At 41.0% G+C, this 21,667-nt stretch overlaps 1 protein-coding gene across 1 annotated transcript in view; it reads left to right on the forward strand.

Moving 5' to 3' along the window:
• Nucleotides 1-21,667, forward strand: part of GALNTL6 (polypeptide N-acetylgalactosaminyltransferase like 6) — a 1,751,703-nt gene that overhangs the window by 1,692,874 nt on the left and 37,162 nt on the right. Inside the window, exon 10 of the mRNA XM_044276251.1 lies at nt 3,774-3,923. Coding sequence (XP_044132186.1) covers nt 3,774-3,923 — 150 coding nt within the window. The remainder of the gene's footprint in view (nt 1-3,773; nt 3,924-21,667) is intronic.

Consider the following 21,667-nt stretch of genomic DNA (forward strand, 5'->3'; position numbering starts at 1 on the left):
ATTATTTCTACTGGGGGGCATTATGATGGGCTTTATTACTCCCCCATGGTATGACCCCCTAGTAGCAGCACCAGCCTCTCCCTGCTCTGTGACCCCTCTGCCCCTTCTCCAAATCCTTATTATGAAATCTTTCTCATTAGGATAAAACACATCAGCTCCGCCGAGCCCCCGGCTAAAGTGTTGAAGTGGTGTCCAAGATCCCAAGGACCAAGTCAAGTAATTGTAAGTTTTCATGTGAAATATGTTTGTTATACACATATAGCATACACTGTGTCACACAATATACAGTATACCTCTACACTGTGCCCCACAATGTACAGTATACCTCTACACTGTGAAGTCTGTTCTATAAGCACCATTGTTTTGTGGCGGCGGACAGAAAATAATCTGAAAGTGCCTCTCCCGAGACCAGGCTCTGGATCCGCCACTGTGTGGATCAGCTCCATAATGTGACATATCTGTGTAAAAGTGAAAGGCACGGACTGGCCCTCAGGGGTACAGTTGAATCCTCCCATGGGCCCCTGAGCAAGATGGGCCCCTTGTCTTCCACTCCCCCTGCACAGGTGGCACATAACACAGTAACTACTTATAGATAGACAGTGTACAGCACCTCAACCAGCCTATGTTCATTATTGTAGACACATTCATGTTGCTGAGATGACTTATAGGTACAGAGGCAGGACAGACAGTATCCTCCTTTCCCACAGACCTGCCTTCTCAAAATCTTTGCAGGGACTCCATAATCAATCATCTAGTAGCGCCTGTGTGAGCCGGTAATATTTGCATGTATCTGTATGGTGGGTTCCCAAAATAAATTTTACTGGCGGGCTCTAGACACCCCTGCCTGACACTGAGAAGTGATATGGTCTAATTTGGACACTTTTTATAGGTGCACAGTGGAAAAGACGTCTATATTTGCATCAAATTTATCAATAAGGTGCGACTCTTAGTAAATCTCGCTCCCAATAGACCGCCTGTTTCAAATTAGTCCCATCTCAAATACTGTCTTAAATGATAAATATGCATCTGCAGAGATTTTCTGTAGATATAAGTAAACCACAAAATTGGAGTATTCCTATGTTAACTACATCAAAGCTTTTAACAGAGGTGCTTGATTTCATTGTAATCCTGCCCTCTAATAATAATAAAATGACTGATGTCCCTATGTTCATAGCACAAGCTGAAAACAAGAACTTTTATCTTTTTATGCGTGCTCTATGGCCATTGTGAAAACGGAAACACTGTATTACGCAATAACTACTACCACTACAATGTATAGTATTAATTTACAGAATTTTTGGGAAACATTTTTAGACTTCACACTAGCGGTAAATTCTGTCGACAGGCTGTTCTGTCATAGGAATAGCCTGTCGGAAGACATTGTATCTGTCATAGCCGCAAAAGGCCAGAGCACCACCAGACCCTATTAACTACAATGGGATCTGGTGGGGATCCGGCATGTTTCCAGGCTAAGTGCTGGGATTCAGCTTTTGTCCTGCCAAATCTCAGCACTAATGCTGGAAACAGGTTGAATCCTCGACGAGTCTCATTTTAGTCAGTGGACTCCAGTGCGGTCCAGTAGAATCTAACTATGCTGGATATGATGTCTTCCAGCAGGCTGTTCCTAAGCCAGAACAGCCCACCGGAAGAAACTAGACTTACTTGACGAAAAAATTACTGTAATTTATATAGTTGTAAGGGATCATGCTGAATTAACATTAGTCTAGAAACTGGTACCAACTTATAATTTGTTAACAAGTTATATCCATTGAAAATATACCTATTTTAGAAACACACTGCACTATAAGTTTCTGCCACCAGATGGCAGTCTCTGACATAAACCACCTTCCAGTGTCTCATCTCTGCTCACAGTATTAGCATCAGTAACAGACAGATATTGTTTAGGTATACCTATTTTATATATGTTCGCAGTATATGAAGTATAATGAAATCTTTTGTTAAACTTACATAATTGAGAGGAATTCAACTAAATAGTATAATTAAATTGGCTCTCCAGAAAGACAACAATAACAAGATGTCTTATACATAGTCGAGTCTCATTATTATGACCATTTCCTAATCTCAACATCGGCAGCACATAGTTCATGAAGGAAGTCATGTGTGGTGAGCTGGCTTAGCGTGTGTATAAGGTGTGATAGGCTGTCTGCACACATATTCAGTGCTGGGTAAAAGGGACATTTATCAGAGTTTCAAACAGGGATGATTATTGGCTTTTTGGCAAAGGGTTTCAGTGTTTCTGAAACTGTGCAGTTTGTTAACTGTTCTCATGCTGTTTTGGTGAGGGTGTATTGTGAGTAGACAAATGGCACCATTGCGAATAAGTGACATAGAAACTGCAGAGGACCACATGTATAATAATATATATATATATATATATATATATATATATATAATTTTTTTTTTTTTTTTTTTTTTTTTTTTTTTGGGCATACCCAAAGTATAAAACTGCATTTTATTGAAGCAATGGATAAACATAATCATCAAATAATTTAAAGACAAAATTACCTATATGACCGAAAGCAGACTAGTTTCAAATACTGTACATAATGTATTCTTCTGGCAATAGATACCTTTTGATTAATTTGCCAAGTTCCTATTTGTACATTAATTTAAAAAAAATGCTTAAATCCAATCAATTTGTGGCTATTTCTATTAATGGCTAAGGATTTGTGAAATCTCCGTTAGTAGTGAGCAGCAGGGGCAATATTCGAATTCCCAATATTTCACGAACATTTGGTAGAATATTCGTCATATATTCGCGAATTCGAGATTATTTTCTTGATGGCGAAAAATCGGTAATGTAATATTCACGTAATGCACGTGAAATACAGGATTGGGTCACTATAGCTACATTTTTCAACCTGCTAGTAGTTTCCTGAGACTGGAGAAAATTTTTGGCACGGCAAAACATTACAATAGCTTTATATACAGATAGAGTGCTCCAATATATTCGCGATTGCAAAATCAACACTAATGATGCAAATATTTTGGCGCCATACGCGCAACTTCACATTTTAACAGGTCTGACTACTTATTAGTGATTGGTGCACTAAAAATTGTTGTGAACTTGTGACATCACAGCACTATGTCTGTAGCATGTATGTATGGACAGCAGAACCTATATAGCTACACACTATATCACTATCTAACCTACTCGGACTATCTCCCACTAACTATCTGTATTATATATATATATATATATATATATAAGCTAACTAACTATCTAATGTAATGACACAGGAAAGCACAGAGCACAGCAATGACACTGCTCTCTCTCTCTCTCTCTCTCTCTCTCTCTCTCTCACAACTGCAAAATAAACTGTAAAAAATGGCTGCTGGGGAGGTTCTTATATAGTAAGGGGTAGGCAACTTTCCTATTGGTTGCTAGGGATATTGCTAAGTTCAGACAAAGAATTTTCAGCCATCTTATTGGCCCACAAGCAAGAAGGGAGGTTACTGATGAAAAAAAAATATTAGAATATTAGAAATTACGAATATATATCACTATATTCAAAATATTTGTGAATCCTCAAAGTGCCGATATTCGTGATTAATATTTGCTATTCGAATATTCACGCCCAACACTATTCTCTGTATTTTTTCTTCATTATTAACTTGTTCAGTCCTAGAATATTACAATAAATGTACTTTTTTTTGGGTGCGCTTTGAGTGTACTATGAAGAGTTAAAATCTTAATGTTAATGACATTTTATTGTTTTTATTTCTTATCTATGTATAATCTTATTCCTCAGCTCTTCACCTTTGGATGGCGAGAGGATATACGTCCTGGGGAGCCGCTTCACACAAGGAAGTTCTGCTTTGATGCTATTTCTCGTAATAGTCCTGTTACCCTTTATGACTGTCATGGAATGAAGGGTAACCAGCACTGGAGCTACAGAAAGGTAAGATAAAATACATCAATAACTGAAAAAAATAAATCACAGAAAAAACTAAGATAAAAACATCCTGCACGGTATGATATACAAATCTGCGGATGTCACTGTCCATATTATTGAAGAAAATCACAGAATTAAGATGATAATGCACTTAGTAAAGTAGAGGCAAGCATTATATATGGACAAAGTCCTCACTCTGAGATGATAATATCTGAGACACTTAGCCGATATATTTTGATCAAAACACATCTGAGCCTGCCTACCAAGCGCCAAGGTGGTCTCAGGTCAGGCGGGTCCTACACTAAACCTACCTAAGCCGTTGGGCTTCTATGTTCAGGAGCGCAGACGCCGCACATATGGTGTGCTGCTCCTAGTCACCTCCATGTGCATCAAGCAACCAATGGGAGAAGGAGAAAGCACACCTATATGTACCACCTAATCAAGGCGCTCTATTGGATAGGAAGGGCAAAAGTGCAGAGGAATGCTACTCCCAAGATAAAATAGGTGCGCATTCACACTTGAAGGTGCCACTCCCTCAAGCAAATACTACATAGACCAACAAAAAAAAAATCACAGAAAAAACTAAGATAAAAACATCCTGCACGGTATGATATACAAATCTGCGGATGTCACTGGCCATATTATTGAAGAAAACCACAGAAATAAGATAATAATGCACTTAGTAAAGTAGATGCAAGCACTATATATGGACAAAGTCCTCACTCTGATATGATAATATCTGAGACACTTAGCCAATATAAATAACTGTAGCCATCAATAACTGTAACTGGAAAAAGTTTAAAAAACTGTAAATAAATCTAATAAAGAGTGATCCCAATGATGGAACAACTAGATTTGATATGGATCACCCAGATTGCAAATGATTATAAGACACGTGGTACATTTGTAAAAATGACTAGAAATGAAACATAGATATTCTTAGGAGTATCTTTTAATAAATGTGACAAATGTGCATGTACAATGTAATTGAACAGTCTTTAGACTCCACTTTTCTCACATTTTGTTATGTTGTGACCTTGCACAAAAAAAAGTTTCCCCCCATCAATCTGCGCTTCATACCCAACAATAAGAAAGTTAAAACAGAATTTTAGACATTTTTGCAAATTTTTAGAAAAAGGAAAAAAAAATTGACATGATGCAAACTTTAAAAAGTAAAAGAAATGTCTTAGGCTGGATTCACATCAATTTTTTTCCCTATATTTAACATACGTTTGGGGAAAAAAGTATAGTACATCATGCTTTTCCATTCTGCTGAGTCCAGTAAAAAAATGTATGTTAGAGTGTATGTTTTTTTTTTTATGATGGAACTCTATGGTGATGGCTGCCACTGTATGTGTACTGTAAGTTAAGACAAAAACGTTATGTGTAATATTACATCTTTCAACTTTTATGACACAAATTAAATAAGTATTTAACAATTATACCGTGGCTCACCCAAATCCAAAGTATGGTTGAGGTGCTCTGCTTTTTGATGATTCACCTGATCATCTCAATAAGGAAGCAGTATAGAAATTTAAAAGCAGGCACTCACCATCTGACAGTTTAAAATAATTTTAAATTTATTAAAATAAAATTACAAATAAATGATTTACCCCTACAATGTTCTGCGATTAGAATGTTTACAATATTCTGCGATAAAATTTTCTGCGATAATAAATATTCAGAGATTATTTTGGTCTCGAATTTCAACTCTTTGCAATCAAAGAAATAAAACTGTGCAGTGTGAGAAAACAAATATTCAAAGTGTCCCTGGGTTCACACCTGAGCGTTCGCGATGGAGCGCTCTGTATGCACGATTGTACCGGCGTTTACAATTGCGCATACAGAGACAAGCGAACGCCCATTGTCACGCGTTCCCGAAAGTCTATGTACGGGAACGCGCGACAAGACGCCCCAAAGAAGCTCATGTACTTCTTGGGGCGTTTTACAGCGCGATCGTACGCGCTGTAAAACGCCCAGGTGAGAACCATTCCCATAGGGAATCATTGGTTTCTCCATGTTGAGCGTTTTACAGCGCGTAGGAACGCGCTGTAAAACGCTCAGGTGTGAACCTAGCCTTAGTGCTTAAACATATTAATGATCAAATAATCAAATAATTCTGTGTGTACAGATAATATAGATCTTATCCTATTAAGACATAAATAATACAATGACTCTAGTAAAAGGTGATTGTTAGATTTCTTCCCAAAACGATTGTCACTATTGTTATGAGACAATATGGGAGATTGCTTAGGTGGCGAAAAAGTTATTTGCAAATTTGGTATATAAAATTCGATGTAGGCAGATAAAAATCGCTTGGGAGGTCAGGTATCTAAAATAAGACTGGCGTCTGGGGCGTCCCCCTTGCACAGCCTCTTACCTGTTCCCTCTGTTCACTGCTCTCCAGGCTGGGTCTCTTTACAAGTTTCTATCGCAGGAGTATAAAAAATGTCTCATATTTATAAATTGATATTAAATGCACTATTTAAAGGATTATTTTATCACAGACAAAAGGCCTTGTAATCTGATTTAATGGCACAATCAGTAGATTGGGTGAAAATAACAACTTATTTAAGGTTAGTGTCACATAACTTTAAACACGTATTGGTTCAATTTAATATTATATACAGAGTATATGTTACATCTAAATGGCTTAATAAATGTGGGGTGAGAAACACATTTAATTGTCCACGGTGTAATACACTTAGGGCCGACCACCTACACATGTTTTAGTTTTGCATGCAATTAACAGAATGATGGAGGGCAATAACTAAATTTATTTCCCAAAAATTTAAAATAGAGATCCCACATACGGTGGAATGTTGGATTCTGGGTGATTTTTCTCATGTTAACTGTCTTAAATATAAAAAAAATCTTATTGATTAAAATAGCCTTTTTGGCGAGACTCTTAATTACAAGAGTTTGGTTTTCACTAAATATCCCTAGTGTTCATAGATGGTTAAACTTGGTTAATAAAGTTAAGAGATATGAAAATATTTTATGCAAACAAAGGAATATGGAGGATAAATTGAGGAAGGTATGGGGATTACTGAAGTTTTAGGCTTTCCTGTTCACTCCACCATTAACCCCGCTCCGTCCTTTTAGACCGAGGGGGATAGGAAACGCATCGCAAGGGGTGGGTGGGTAGGGGTGGAAGATTTGGGGGGATTGTGTGGAAAAAAGAAGAAAATAATTAATGTTTAAGATGTATTTGTATGGAATTTTTTTTTTCAATCAATAAATAAAGTTTTAAAAAAAATTGTGGGAAGAAAGTTTTTTTTTTTTTATTAGGTGTAACTATATGCCCTGCCCCACTGAACACCTGCTCTGATGCCAGACTACTGGCTGTGAAGGAAAGCATGCCCATGGCAAACTCGGCCAGTTGCGGCCACACTTCAAGTTTGCATGTCCAGTAGTCCAGGCGATCTTGGATCGTGGGTGACAGGATGCAGTCCAAGCATGCCACCACCTGCTGGGTGAGGTTCTGCTGCATGTCCAACTGCTGCTGGGTGGTTTCATCAGTAGGCAGCTAAAGAGAACTGCCCCCCACACCAGTCATCGCAGTGGAGAGTGAGAGCAGAGGGTCCCCTCAGTCAGAACATCGTGAGGACAGGCGATGGTGCTCGTAGGTATCAACCAACTGACTACATACTATTGGGGTCATTTATCAAACTGTTGTAAATTAAAACTAACTTAATTGCCCATAGCAACCAATCAGATTCCACCTTTCATTTTCCAAAGAGGAAATAAAAGATGGAACCTATTGATTTATTAAGAGTAACTAAGCCAGTTCTAATTTAAACCAGTTGGATAAATGACCCCATATGTCTCTATAGTAGTTTATTTTTGCATCCTTTTCAGATAGTTTAAAAAAATGCCCCCATTTGTAACTAGCGAGGAGGGTCTAACAATGTGGAAAGTTAGTAGTTATCCCTCTGCCGAATCCTGACAATGTGGCTGTCATTACACAAACATGACAGCAAGCATCTGGCCAATTGACAAATGGACTCGGAGAGCCTCACTGCCTCCATATCCACTGCATACTGCCACAGTCTGTCGGGGCATCTGTGTCGTCTTTGTCGTCACCCTCCAGCTCCTCTCCTCCTCACTTGGGCAGATAAACCACCTCGTTTTATAAATTTCCTGGTTGTTTATGTCCTCCTCCTCTGCCAGTTCATCCTCCTCAGGGCTCAGGTGGCCATAAGATGTAGGTTCATGTCTTCTGTCCCCTTGCCAATTAGATTTATCAGTATCCCCTCCAGGACATGAAGGAGTGGAATGACATAATTCAATCTGTAGTTCTGGCAACTGACAAATAAAGTGGCGTCCTCAAAAGCCTGAGCAAATGACACGTGTCACTCATGAGCTGCCACTGGCTAACGTGGAGGTTACACTAGGGCAGTGATGGTGAACCTTTTAGAGACCAAGTGCCCAAACTGCAACCAAATACCCACTTATTTATTGCAAAGTGCCAACACGGCAATTTAACCTGAATACAAATATAGTATATCTTCCATGTACTTTATCATTTAGCTATAATAGCTTAATAGCCTACATTCAGTGCGCTGCCTGCGCTGTTCATAGTGCGTCCTGTGCTGATGAATGGCAGGAAAAGTCTTAAGCATATTGGTACGCCATAGACTTTTTCCAAGGCGCGGGTGCCCACAGAGAGGGCTCTGAGTGCCACCTCTGGCACCCATGCCATAGGTTCGCCATCACTGCACTAGGGAATAGACTTGTCTGCCTGCTGTATTAAGAAATTGTGTTCACATAGGCAGTCTAGCATATAGAGCTTTGAGTTCAAATGGCTGGAAAGATCGCATATTACGTGATGTTTGGGAAGAGCATAGGACCACTATGAATTTTTCCTCTAAGAAAGGGTGAGGACAAGGTGGAGAATGAGGAGGCAGAAGAGGACATTGGCGCAGAAATCTCAGCATTATAATTCGGATCCTGCATTGCCATCACCTGGACAAGTTGCTGGTGTGTCTGGTCCGAAACCAAATTTACCTGGTGAGCTGTATTGTTTTTGATTACAGTTAAAACTATATACATCAGCGCTGGCATGAACTCTACCAGACACGGAGAGGCCCAAGTACTGGCCCACCTTCTGCGCAATGTACTTGTGCAGGTCTGGTACAGCTTTTTTGGAAATGTAGTGTCAGTTTGGGACACTCCATCTTGAGTGGGCACAAGCCATCAGTTCTCTGAAATGTGCAAAGTCAACTACATAGAAAAGGGAGGACTGTAGTACCAGCAACTTGGCTAGGTGCACATTCAGCTTCTGCGCCGTTTGATGAGTGCACGTATACTGTTGTCTTTTCGCAATAATCTCAGTGATCGCTTGCTGTCAAAATAAGTGATGAGGAGTAAGAGGAGAAGCATCAGGAGTAATAGACGATATTGAAATCGATGTGAAGGAATGACAGCTTCCTCCTGTTGACACTGTCGAGCCCTGAATGGGTGCAGGCCGGTGGGAGATGCAGCGATTGCTGCATCCAGGTGTAATACTAAATGACTGGCACAGTTTTCCCACACCACTTTATGGTGACACTCCATATGTTGATGCAGGACCATCATGCCAACATTACCTGTTTCTTGTGCATGTTCCTGACCTCTCGCAAAATGTGTTTCCACCCAATTGTCATCATTGGCAGCTGCACACCTAGAGGAGTACACAGTGGACCTCTCCTCCAAGTCTGGCCTAGCTTGTAACTGCTGACTGTTTTCACAAAGCTCATCTTCACTGAAAAGCTAAACAGAGCCAGCAAAATATGTTACATGGCTGGCAGAAGGAGCATAAAAGGTGAGGGCACAGAGGGAGTTCCTGGGCCATGCCAACTAAGAGTGGTGTCAGAGAAACCCACCGATTCCTGGCTGTGTGTATCTGTTTATCACTTGAGATGATTTTGAAGAGCAAGCCAACCGCAAATAAACCGCTGGGTGACAGTGGCAGCTCTGGCCTGTTGCTATAGTTGCTACCAACCTCCCTTCTGCTGCTACTTGTGCCAGCTACAGCAACATTTGGGCCACTGCCCCATCCCAGGCAACTGTCTGTTGGCCATAGTGTAAAGTAACTGTATCGGTAATGTAACGGATTCAAATGCGGCATTATAATATCAAATAACAGCTTAACTAAGAATGTGGCAGCAGTTGAACAAGATGAATGTGGCACTATATTAGACCACCTCTTAATACTGAGTCTGATGCACAGTAAGTCTATGTGTAAAATAACAGATTAACCAAGAATGTGGCAGCAGTTCAACAAGATGCCCACTGCAATGTAATAGATGGCCCTTTAATACTGACACACAACAAGTCTATGTATAAGCTAACAGATTAACTAATCATGTGGCAGCAGTTCAACAAGATGCACACGGCAATAAGACTTAACTTGCAGTATCCCTGCTGTCTCCCTATGCTCTCCCTACAGTCTCAAAAAACTCTCCCTATCATTTCAGTGCACTGTCCCTAGTCTTTCCCTACTCAATGTTCTGTTTTCTGCAACAATGTTCCTAGCGCATAAGCTCTTGTCACATCTCTCCCTAAGCTCAGTAAAATCGGATGTGTGGGATGAGGCTTTTATAGGGCTGTATCACGTTATTAGACCTCCTATTTTCACTTTGTAAAATGTGCAGCAGCCATTTTAGAAAAAAATTATATATATATATATATATATATATATATATGTATATATAATTTCGGATGCTTCTATTCACTTAAAACTACCTATAACATAATTTTTTACACCCCAGGCTGCCATTCTAAGACATCGGCATAGCGATCTCATTTGTGGGGTACAGATGCATGACAGACAGAGTCCGCTCCCTCTCTTAGATGCCTCCGTTGCTATTGACCACAGCAAATAAGAGGTTAAATAGCCCAGATCATCACTTTTGCCGGTTTAGGCCATTAGAGCAGAAGCACAGCTCCTGCTCCCTGCTGCTGTCACGGAAGGTGTACAGGAAACAAGACAATGCAAAATGAATATATGACTCACTGGATCCAAAACTAAGGAACAAAAGGGAGACCCCTGCATAAGACCTGGCACTCTCCCTGACTGCTCAGCCTATGCGAACACCCCAATGGTGGATGATCGCATATCCTTGTACCTCGACTATATAACACCTGAACACCCTACAATAGTGAGGGGACACGACCACCGGCTCCCTACACTAGACACGGAGGGAGTCGGGGTCACCTGGGATCCAGCAAAAATAAAATCACAAATGAATATACAACACTTATCTTGTAGAAGACTGGGAAATAGGATCAGCATGCACACACACTCCAGGAAGTTGTATAAACCGCACACTAATGCATTATGGGGAGGAATTTAAAGGGATGCAATCAGTCCAACTACAAGACAGCTGAGAGAGGCTAACGAGATAAGGAACTGAAAACCAAAACAAAGAAAGCTCAAGGAGGAGGTTCTGAAAGGCATCTGTCAGAGCTTCTCAGATGTCTGGTTGTGACAGTACCCCTCCCTCTACGAGTGGACTCCGGACACTCAGAGCCCACCTTCTCAGGATGGGACCTATGGAAAGCCCTGATGAGACGAGTGGCCTTAATGTCCGTCACTGGGACCCACATCCTCTCCTCAGGACCATAACCCTCCCAATGAACGAGGCACTGGAGAGAACCGCGGACAACACGAGAATCCACAATCCTAGAGACCTGAAATTCAAGATTACCACCAACCATAATCGGAGGAGGAGGCAAAGGCGAGGGTTCTATGGGTTGAACATAAGGTTTTAATAAGGACTTATGAAAAACATTATGGATCTTCCAAGTCTTAGGAAGATCAAGACGGTAGGCAACAGGATTGATGACAGACAGGATTTTGTAAGGCCCAATAAACATAGGACCCCACTTCCAGGAGGGAACCTTCAATTTGATACTCTTGGTAGACAACCACACCAGATCACCAACATTCAGGTCTGGACCAGGCACACGTCTCTTATCTGCCACACGCTTATATCTCTCACTCATGCTCTTTAGATTATCCTGAATCTTTTGCCAAATCGATGACAAAGATGAGGAGAATCTGTCCTCATCAGGTAAACCAGAAGACCCCTCTCCCGAGAACGTCCCAAACTGCGGATGAAATCCATATGCACCAAAAAATGGTGACTTATCAGAGGACTCCTGACGACGGTCAAAAGCAAAACTCGGCAAGGGACAAAAAAAGAACACCAATCCTCCTGATTCTCCACCACAAAACAGCGCAGATATGTCTCCAGATTCTGATTGACACGTTCTGTCTGGCCATTCGACTGCGGGTGGAAAGCAGAAGAAAATGACAACCGAACCCCCAAGCGAGAACAGAAAGCCTTCCAGAATCTGGAAACAAACTGAGTGCCCCTATCAGAGACTATGTCTGAAGGAATACCATGCAATTTGACAATGTGATCAATAAATGCCTGCGCCAGCGTCTTAGCATTGGGCAAACCAGGAAAAGGGATGAAATGCACCATTTTGCTAAAACGGTCCACTACCACCAGAATCACAGTCTTCCCCGAGGAACGAGGCAGGTCCGTAATGAAGTCCATGGACAGTTGTGTCCAAGGACGGGAAGGAATGGGTAAGGGAAGGAGAGGACCTGATGGCCGTGAATGAGGGACTTTGGAACGAGCGCAAGTCTCGCAGGCTGCCACAAAACCCTCAACCGACTTACGAAGCGCAGGCCACCAGAATCTCTGAGCGATGAGATCCACTGTGGCTCTTGCCCCCGGGTGCCCAGCAAGGACCGTATCGTGGTGTTCCTTAAAAATCTTGTGTCTTAAAGCGAGAGGCACAAACAACCTCCCAGGAGGACAAAGATCAGGAGCCTCTGACTGGGCTGCCTGCACCTCTGCCTCCAATTTAGGAAAAAGAGCAGAGACTGCCACACCTTCAGCCAAAATGGAACCCGGGTCTTCAAAATTCCCACCTCCAGGAAAACAACGTGACAGGGCATCTGCCTTCACATTCTTAACCCCAGGGCGGAACGTGACAACAAAATTAAACCTTGAAAAGAACAAAGACCATCTGGCCTGTCTCGGGTTCAGACGCTTGGCTGACTCCAAGTAGGCCAGATTTTTATGGTCAGTAAACACGGTAATAGGGTGTCTGGCTCCCTCTAGCCAATGGCGCCATTCCTCAAAAGCCAACTTGATGGCCAACAATTCCCTATCTCCCACATCGTAATTTCTCTCTGCGGAGGAGAGTTTCTTCGAGAAAAAGGCACACGGTCGCCATTTGGCAGGAGAAGAACCCTGAGACAAGACCGCACCCACACCCACCTCAGAAGCATCAATCTCAACTATGAAGGGTAGAGAAATATCAGGTTGTACCAAGATGGGAGCGGAAGCAAAACTCTCCTTGATATTAGAAAAGGCCTTACGCCCCTCTACCGAAGAAGAAAAATCTACCCCCTTTCTGGTCATATCAGTGAGTGGTTTAACAATAGAGGAATAATTCAAAATAAACTTCCTGTAATAATTGGCAAAGCCAAAAAAACGCATCAGCGCCTTCTGATTCTCAGGAAGCTCCCACTCAAGCACAGCGCGGACCTTCTCGGGGTCCATGTGAAAACCAGAAGCGGAGAGAAGAAACCCCAGAAATTTAATTTCTGGAACCGCAAACACACATTTTTCCAGTTTCGCATATAATTTATTCTCCCGCAGGATGAGCAAGACCTGACGTAAGTTTTCCTTATGAGTTTTGAAATCAGGAGAAAAAATCAAAATGTCATCCAAATACACTAATACAAATTTTCTCATTAAATGATAAAAAATGCTGTTCACGAAATGCTGAAAAACGGCTGGGGCATTCATCAAGCCAAAAGGCATAACCAAATTCTCAAAATGGCCCTCAGGGGTATTGAAGGCCGTCTTCCATTCGTCTCCTTCTCTGACCCTGACCAGGTTCTATGCCCCTCTTAGATATAATTTGGAAAATACTTTAGCCCCAACAATCTGGTTAAACAGGTCCGGGATCAGAGGAAGCGGATAAGGGTCACGAATAGTGATACTGTTCAGCTCCCTGAAATCCAGACAAGGTCTTAAAGAACCATCTTTTTTCTTAACAAAGAAAAAACCAGCGGCAACAGGTGACTTCGAGGGTCGTATGTGTCCTTTTCTCAGACTCTCAGAGATATAAGCACGCATAGCGACCCTTTCAGGTTGGGAAAGATTGTATAAACGAGATTTAGGCAGCTTGGCGCCAGGGATGAGATTAATAGGGCAATCGTACTCCCTGTGCGGGGGCAAATCCTGAACTCCACTCTCAGAGAAGACATCTGAAAATTCAGAGAGAAAAGGTGGTACAGTCTTAGTAGAAACCTCAGAAACAGATGTCGTGAGGCAATTCTCTCTGCAAAAGTCACTCCAACCATTTATTTGCCTCGCTTGCCAATCAATGGTGGGGTTATGTTTAGTGAGCCAGGGTAGCCCCAACACAAGAGGAGTAGGTAATCCGCTAAGGACGAAACATGACACATCCTCAACATGAGCATCACTCACAATTAAACGAATATTGTGAACTATGCCCTTTAATGATTTCTGAGAAAGTGGAGCGGAATCAATAGCAAAAACAGGAATATCCTTTCCCAAAGTGCATACCTGGAAACCATGAGTTATCGCAAAATGATTATCAATGAGATTGACAGCTGCTCCACTATCTACAAAAAGCTCACAAAAAATGTTCTTGCTCTCTAGCGCCACCCTGGCAGGCAGGACAAAACGTGAACTACAAGCAAACAGAAAACCTTCAATTTCCGCCTCAACCGTGCCAATAGTAACAGATGGAAAAATTTTATAAGATTTTTTCCTTTTTGTTTCTTTATTACTCCCAGAAAACTGCCTGAATCTCCTAGAGGGACAAACATTTGCCAAATGATTTATACCTCCACAACAAATACAAACCTTCCCATGCGGGCTGAATCTTCTATTGTCAGAGGCAATCAACCCCAGCTGCATGGGCTCCTGCTCAGAAGGGGCTGACAGCGACTGAGACCTCTGCGCACAGAATGAGACCGCTGCACTGTCCTGGGACTGAGTATGAGATCTCTCCTCTCTCTCTAAGCCTGTCAATACGAACGGCCTGAGACATAGCTGAGTCCAAGGAGATAGGCCTCTCATGAAAGGAAAATGCATCTTTCAATCCCTCTGAAAGACCATGGCAAAATTGACTTCGGAGTGCAGCATCATTCCAACCAGTATCAGCTGCCCATCTCCGAAATTCTGAGCAGTATATCTCTGCGGATTGTTTACCCTGGCATAACAGACGTAGTCTAGACTCAGCCAAAGCAACACGTCACATCATATATCTGACCCAGGGCTAAAAAGAATTCATCCACTGAACGGAGGGGCCGTGCCCCCACCGGCAGCGAAAAGGCCCACGACTGAGCGTTACCCCTGAGCAGCAATATAATGATCCCCACCCTCCGTTCCTCATCAATGGGGAAGAAGGCGAAAATGGAGTTTGCAAGCCTCTCTGAAACGCACAAAATTCTCACTACCCCCGGAGAACGTATCCGGGAGCGAGATCTTAGGCTCAGAACAAACTCCATGAACGCAAGCTGAACCGGTCACTAGAAACTGAGAAAGAGTCTTACGGAGATCAGCTACCTACAATGAAAGACCCTGGAAGCGTTCAGTCAAAAGTGAAACCGGATCCATGCTTGAGACGGTTTTGGCGGTTTATAATGTCACGGAAGGTGTACAGGAAACAAGACAATGCAAAATGAATATATGACTCACTGGATCCAAAACTACGGAACAAAAGGGAGACCCCTGCATAAGACCTGGCACTCTCCCTGACTGCTCAGCCTATGCGAACAACCCAATGGTGGATGATCGCATATCCTCGTACCTCGACTATATAACACCTGAACACCCTACAATAGTGAGGGGACACGACCACCGGCTCCCTACACTAGGCACGGAGGGAGTCAGGGTCACCTGGGATCCAGCAAACATAAAATCACAAATGAATATACAACACTTATCTTGTAGAAGACTGGGAAATAGGATCAGCATGCACACACTCCAGGAAGTTGTATAAACCGCACACTAATGCATTATGGGGAGGAATTTAAAGGGATGCAATCAGTCCAACTACAAGACAGCTGAGAGAGGCTAACGAGATAAGGAACTGAAAACCAAAACAAAGAAAGCTCAAGGAGGAGGTTCTGAAAGGCATCTGTTAGAGCTTCTCAGATGTCTGGTTGTGACAGCTGCATGGGAGACCTGTGCAGTGCTAATTCTAGGCCGCCGTAGAAACACAGTGTTCTAGAATAAAGCCCAGTAATGTCCTGGGTAGAAACCCTTATTGGCAGTCATAAAGGGGTTAAAGAAAAAAATGGAGCCATAACATGACTTCTTTGGAAGTCCACAGGGCCTTTATTTTCTCTTCGAGACGTAAAGAGGTTTTCTTTGCTGGTTTCATATGGAAAGCTGCAGAAAATGGTGCTATATGGAAGTACCTTATAGTAAAACACAAAAACAGAGCCATAAGGACAAGCTCCAGCATCAAAGCAAGCACACATCTATTAATGATCACATGCTGGTTGAGCATTGTTAAATAGATGGAAGAGAATTTTAATTTGTAGAATGGCAGAGTAGAACCCAACTACACAAAAGGCAACTTGCTAACAGACATCTAATAAGTTAAATAATGATTCTTCTAATGCCCACTGGACTGTCTTGGTCTGTGTTAATTGTTGCATTATTGTATCTTGGTGTAAGATAAATTTATCAAGATTACAAGATTGTCTTTTACTGTATGACATCCATTTAGAATCATGTTCCTATTTTAATTATTATGCTGCATCACAAAATAATAAAACAGAAGCATAAAAATGAATTGTAATTAGTCTCAAGGATGTAGTAAAACTTGTGTCAGGGAATGATTAGTGCTCAAAATAATATGCTGATGTTTCTTAAAATGTAATTAGTGAAGCCATTTAATCCTTAAGGCTGCTTGAAAATCATAAATAGACTCCTTAATAATTTATCTGCTAAGTCAGTCTGTTGTGGCTGAATAATATGCATCTGCCTCTTACCGTCAATGGTTCCCTAGATTTAAAATGCATATCTTGATTCTATTATACTGTGAATACATAAGTATCTTAATTAGTCGCAAACCAGTCATACTTACAAATGGCTTAATGCCAAATATATAATTGCTGCAAAATTAAATATAATTATTGACACAAATCTGTTATTTGATGCAAAAACTGTATATCTATGTACCGTCCCTCCGATCAAAAAAGTATACTCCCCTAGAGGCAATGCACCACATGGAGTGCCTAAGAGTCCATACTAGGGACTCCAATAGTATCCTTACATTGATTTTAACCACTGAGGTTGACATAACTGCTGTCCATTAATTGTATAAATGTAATAAATTGAATTAGCTAATAATAATTGTTTTAGCAACATACATCGTGTATGTAATAAATCTGAATACAGTGTAACATTCCAAAGTTTCTTGTTCTGTCAAATTTATAGAGAATCCCACGGAAGATAAAAAAAAAAAAAAAAAAAGAAACAGAGGTATACAGTGCTACAATAAAGGCCCTATTCACTTCTATAGGAGACTTATTACAGCTATGTACAAAGCAAAGCAATAATTTGATAGCGTGCGTGAGCCCTATCTTATGCTGGTGATGCGCTATAAATGGTAGTGATAGGTCTGACACCAATTAGGCTCTAACTTTTCTGGTGTGAATAATTGTGTTATCAGATATTTTTTATTAATATTGAATAAAAGAAATATCTTACTTACCTTACCAACCTGAGTGCTTAGAGATCTCACTTGAATTAAAGGCATTTTCAGTTTTATGTACCTAAAGAAAATTAATTGTACAATGCAACATTCTAAAATGTATATAAAGATTATTATTATTAGTGATGAGTGAAGCTTTCAAAAATTCTATTCAGTTGCTTTTCAGAACTTCAAGTTACTTGGTAACGAACTGCATTCTATTGTATGTAGCAGGAGCAATGAGGGGATATGGTGATCTTTTGCGCAATGTGATAACGTCACCACATCATTACGCTGGGCGGAGGTGGTGACATCATCATTGATGTTGTGTGATGATGTGGTGATGTCACATGTCAGTACACACAAGATTTGGTGTGTTTTCTTCAATAAAGATGACCGTGAGGGCTTCTCCACGATCAAATGAAGGTGAATATGTACTTTTAATTTTTAGAAACGGCTACCACATGCAAGCAAGGCAGCATGCGTGCAAATTACCAATTAGGTATAATTAGGTGAGGTTCTGCAGGTGAGTTGACCCAGTAAAAGATTTTAAGTGCAGGCCTGCTGGTGAGCTGACCCTGTAAAAAAATTGATGCGAGGGCCTTCAGGTGAGCTGAACCTCTAAAAGATTATATGCGAGGGACTTCAGGTTAGCTGACCCTGTAAAAGATTTGAGGTGCGGGCCTGCTGGTGAGCTGACTCTGTAAAACATTTGAGGTGTAGGCCTGAGCTGACCCTCTAAAAAATTATATGCGAGGGCCTGCACCTGAGCTAATCCTCTAAAAAATTATATGCAAGGGCCTGCAGCTGAGCTGACCCTCTAAAAAATTATATGTGAGGGCCTGCAGGAGAGCTGACTCTCTAAAACATTATATTTTGAAGGGCATTATATGTGATGAATAAGCATGTTGTTAAGATTGAAGAGGAGGATGAGAAAAGGAAGATTCAACCAAATACCCTTGTTTGTGGTGGAGGGGGTGCATGGCATTACAGTATATTCAGTACATTATAAACAACACAATTAAAGTGCCTTTATGTTTATCAGCTTCCCTCTGGTTGAGTCTAGAAGTCATGGTCAATCCAGGCCGTGTTCATTTTCATAAGAGTCAACCTGTCAGCATTTTCAGTTTACAGGCGGATATGCTTATCTGTTATAATGCCACCAGCAGCACGAAATACGCGCTCAGACAAAACGCTAGCAGCATGGCAGGCCAGCACCTCCAAAGCGGCAGAAGCACATATAGAAACATAGAAACATAGAATGTGTCGGCAGATAAGAACCATTTGGCCCATCTAGTCTGCCCAATATATCTGAATCCTATGAATAGTCCCTGGCTCTATCTTATATGAAGGATAGCCTTATGCCTATCCCATGCATGCTTAAACTCCTTCACTGTATTTGCAGCTACCACTTCTGCAGGAAGGCTATTCCATGCATCCACTACTCTCTCAGTAAAGTAATACTTCCTTATATTACTTTTAAACCTTTGCCCCTCTAATTTAAAACTGTGTCCTCTTGTGGTAGTTTTTCTTCTTTTAAATATGCTCTCCTCCTTTACCGAGTTGATTCCCTTTATGTATTTAAAAGTTTCTATCATATCCCCTCGGTCTCTTCTTTCTTCCAAGCTATACATATTAAGGTCTTTTAACCTTTCCTGGTAAGTTTTATCCTGCAATCCATGTACTAGTTTAGTAGCTCTTCTCTGAACTCTCTCTAGAGTATCTATATCCTTCTGGAGATATGGCCTCCAGTACTGCGCACAATACTCCAAGTGAGGTCTCACCAGTGTTCTGTACAGCGGCATAAGCACTTTACTCTTTCTACTGCTTATACCTCTCCCTATACATCCAAGCATTCTGCTGGCATTTCGTGCTGCTTTATTACATTGTCTTCCCACCTTTAAGTCTTCTGAAATAATTACTCCTAAATCCCTTTCCTCAGATACTGAGGTCAGGACTGTGTCAAATATTCTATATTCTGCCCTTGGGTTTTTACGCCCCAGGTGCATTATCTTGCACTTATCCTCATTAAATTTCAGTTGCCAGAGTTCTGACCATTCTTCTAGTTTTCCTAAATTCTTTTCCATTTGGCGTTTCCCTCCAGGAACATCAACCCTGTTACATATCTTTGTGTCATTAGCAAAAAGACAAACCTTACCATCGAGGCCATTTGCAATATCACTTATGAAGATATTAAACAAAATTGTTCCCAGTACAGATCCCTGTGGAATCCCACTGGTAACATGACCTTGTTTTGAATGTTCTCCATTGACTACAACCCTCTGTTGTCTGTCACTCAGCCACTGCCTAATCCACTCAACAATATGGGAGTCCATGCTCAATGACTGCAGTTTATTGATAAGTCTTCTATGTGGGACAGTGTCAAAAGCCTTACTAAAATCTAGATATGCGATGTCTACTGCACCTCCACCGTCTATTATTTTAGTCACCCAGTCAAAAAAATCTATAAGATTTGTTTGACATGATCTCCCTGAAGTAAACCCATGTTGTTTTTCATCTTGCAATCCATGGGATTTTAGATGTTCCACAATCCTATCCTTTAGTAGGGTTTCCATTAATTTGCCTACTATTGATGTCAGACTCACTGGTCTATAGTTGCTCGATTCCTCCCTACTACCTTTCTTGTGAATGGGCACGACATTTGCCAATTTCCAATCTTCCGGGACGACTCCTGTTACTAATGATTGGTTAAATAAATCTGTTAACGGTTTTGCCAGCTCACCACTAAGCTCTTTTAATAATTTTGGGTGTATCTCATCAGGCCCCTGTGACTTATTTGTCTTCACTTTAGACAGCAAACTTAGAACATCTTCCTCTGTAAAGACACATGCATCAAACGATTTAATAGTCATACTTTCTAGTGGAGGTCCTTCTCCTTTTTCTTTTGTAAAAACTGAACAGAAGTATTCATTAAGGCAGTCGGCTAGCCCTTTATTCTCTTCTTCATACCTTCCGTCCTTTGTTTTTAATTTAGTTATTCCTTGTTTTAATTTCCTTTTTTCATTTATATATCTGAAGAATGTCTTATCCCCTTTTTTCATAGACTGAGCTAGTTTTTCTTCTGCCTGAGCTTTAGAAGTTCTTATAACTTGCTTGGCCTCTTTCTGCCTAATCTTGTAGATTTCCTTGTCTTCATTGCTCTGGGTTTTTTTATAATTACAAAATGCTAGCTTTTTATTTTTAATGATTTGGGCCACTTCTGCTGAGTACCACAGTGGTCTCTTCCTTTTTTTGCTTATATAAATACTTATACTTGCGTGCCCCCTTGGGTCAGGTCATGGGACGTGTCGGTAGTCCGTAGTCAGATAATGGCAGGGAGAATGGGTGATGAGAACCTCCAATATTCTTGCTGCTAGGCGACTGATTCAGTGGAAGCCATCAATAAAAAGCTTTTATTCGTATTCATAAACTGCTTGTTTTCAAATTATAGTGCTTTATTCTGTAATCCCTTAATGCATAATCACATACATGTACTTGACTGGTGTTAAGGAGTTGTATGAAGGGGTTTGTGCTCTGAGCTTGCTCAATACACTGCAAGTACCAGTTGTATAATACAATTGACACCCGCCTGCCTTGATCAAGAATGGAGAGTACTCCAATCTTGGTTATTTAGTCCCCTCAGATACTTCTGTCAGTAGTGACTGTGATATCCGTGTGGTTATTCAGAGGGAGGGGGCTCTCTCTGCTCTTTGATCTGAGCCACGACAGCCAAATTTGTGGGGCTATGATTGATTACTATAACAGCCTGGGGCTTTGTGAAGGATTCCAGTGCTATCATGGTGGACTGCCTGCAAAGCCATGCCCAAGGCACGGTTCCCTGTAAACATTCCATAAACTGCTATAGTATTCTATTGCAATCTGCGGGACACAAGATCAGGAGATTGCATGTACACGACTCCTAACGGGACTAAAAGGCACAATAAAAAAAAAAGGTTAAAAGTATGTTATTAAATTATTATTTTTTTAAATTACCTTTT

This window comes from Bufo gargarizans, chromosome 1, assembly GCF_014858855.1.
Source record: "Bufo gargarizans isolate SCDJY-AF-19 chromosome 1, ASM1485885v1, whole genome shotgun sequence".
NCBI classification, from domain to species: domain Eukaryota; kingdom Metazoa; phylum Chordata; class Amphibia; order Anura; family Bufonidae; genus Bufo; species Bufo gargarizans.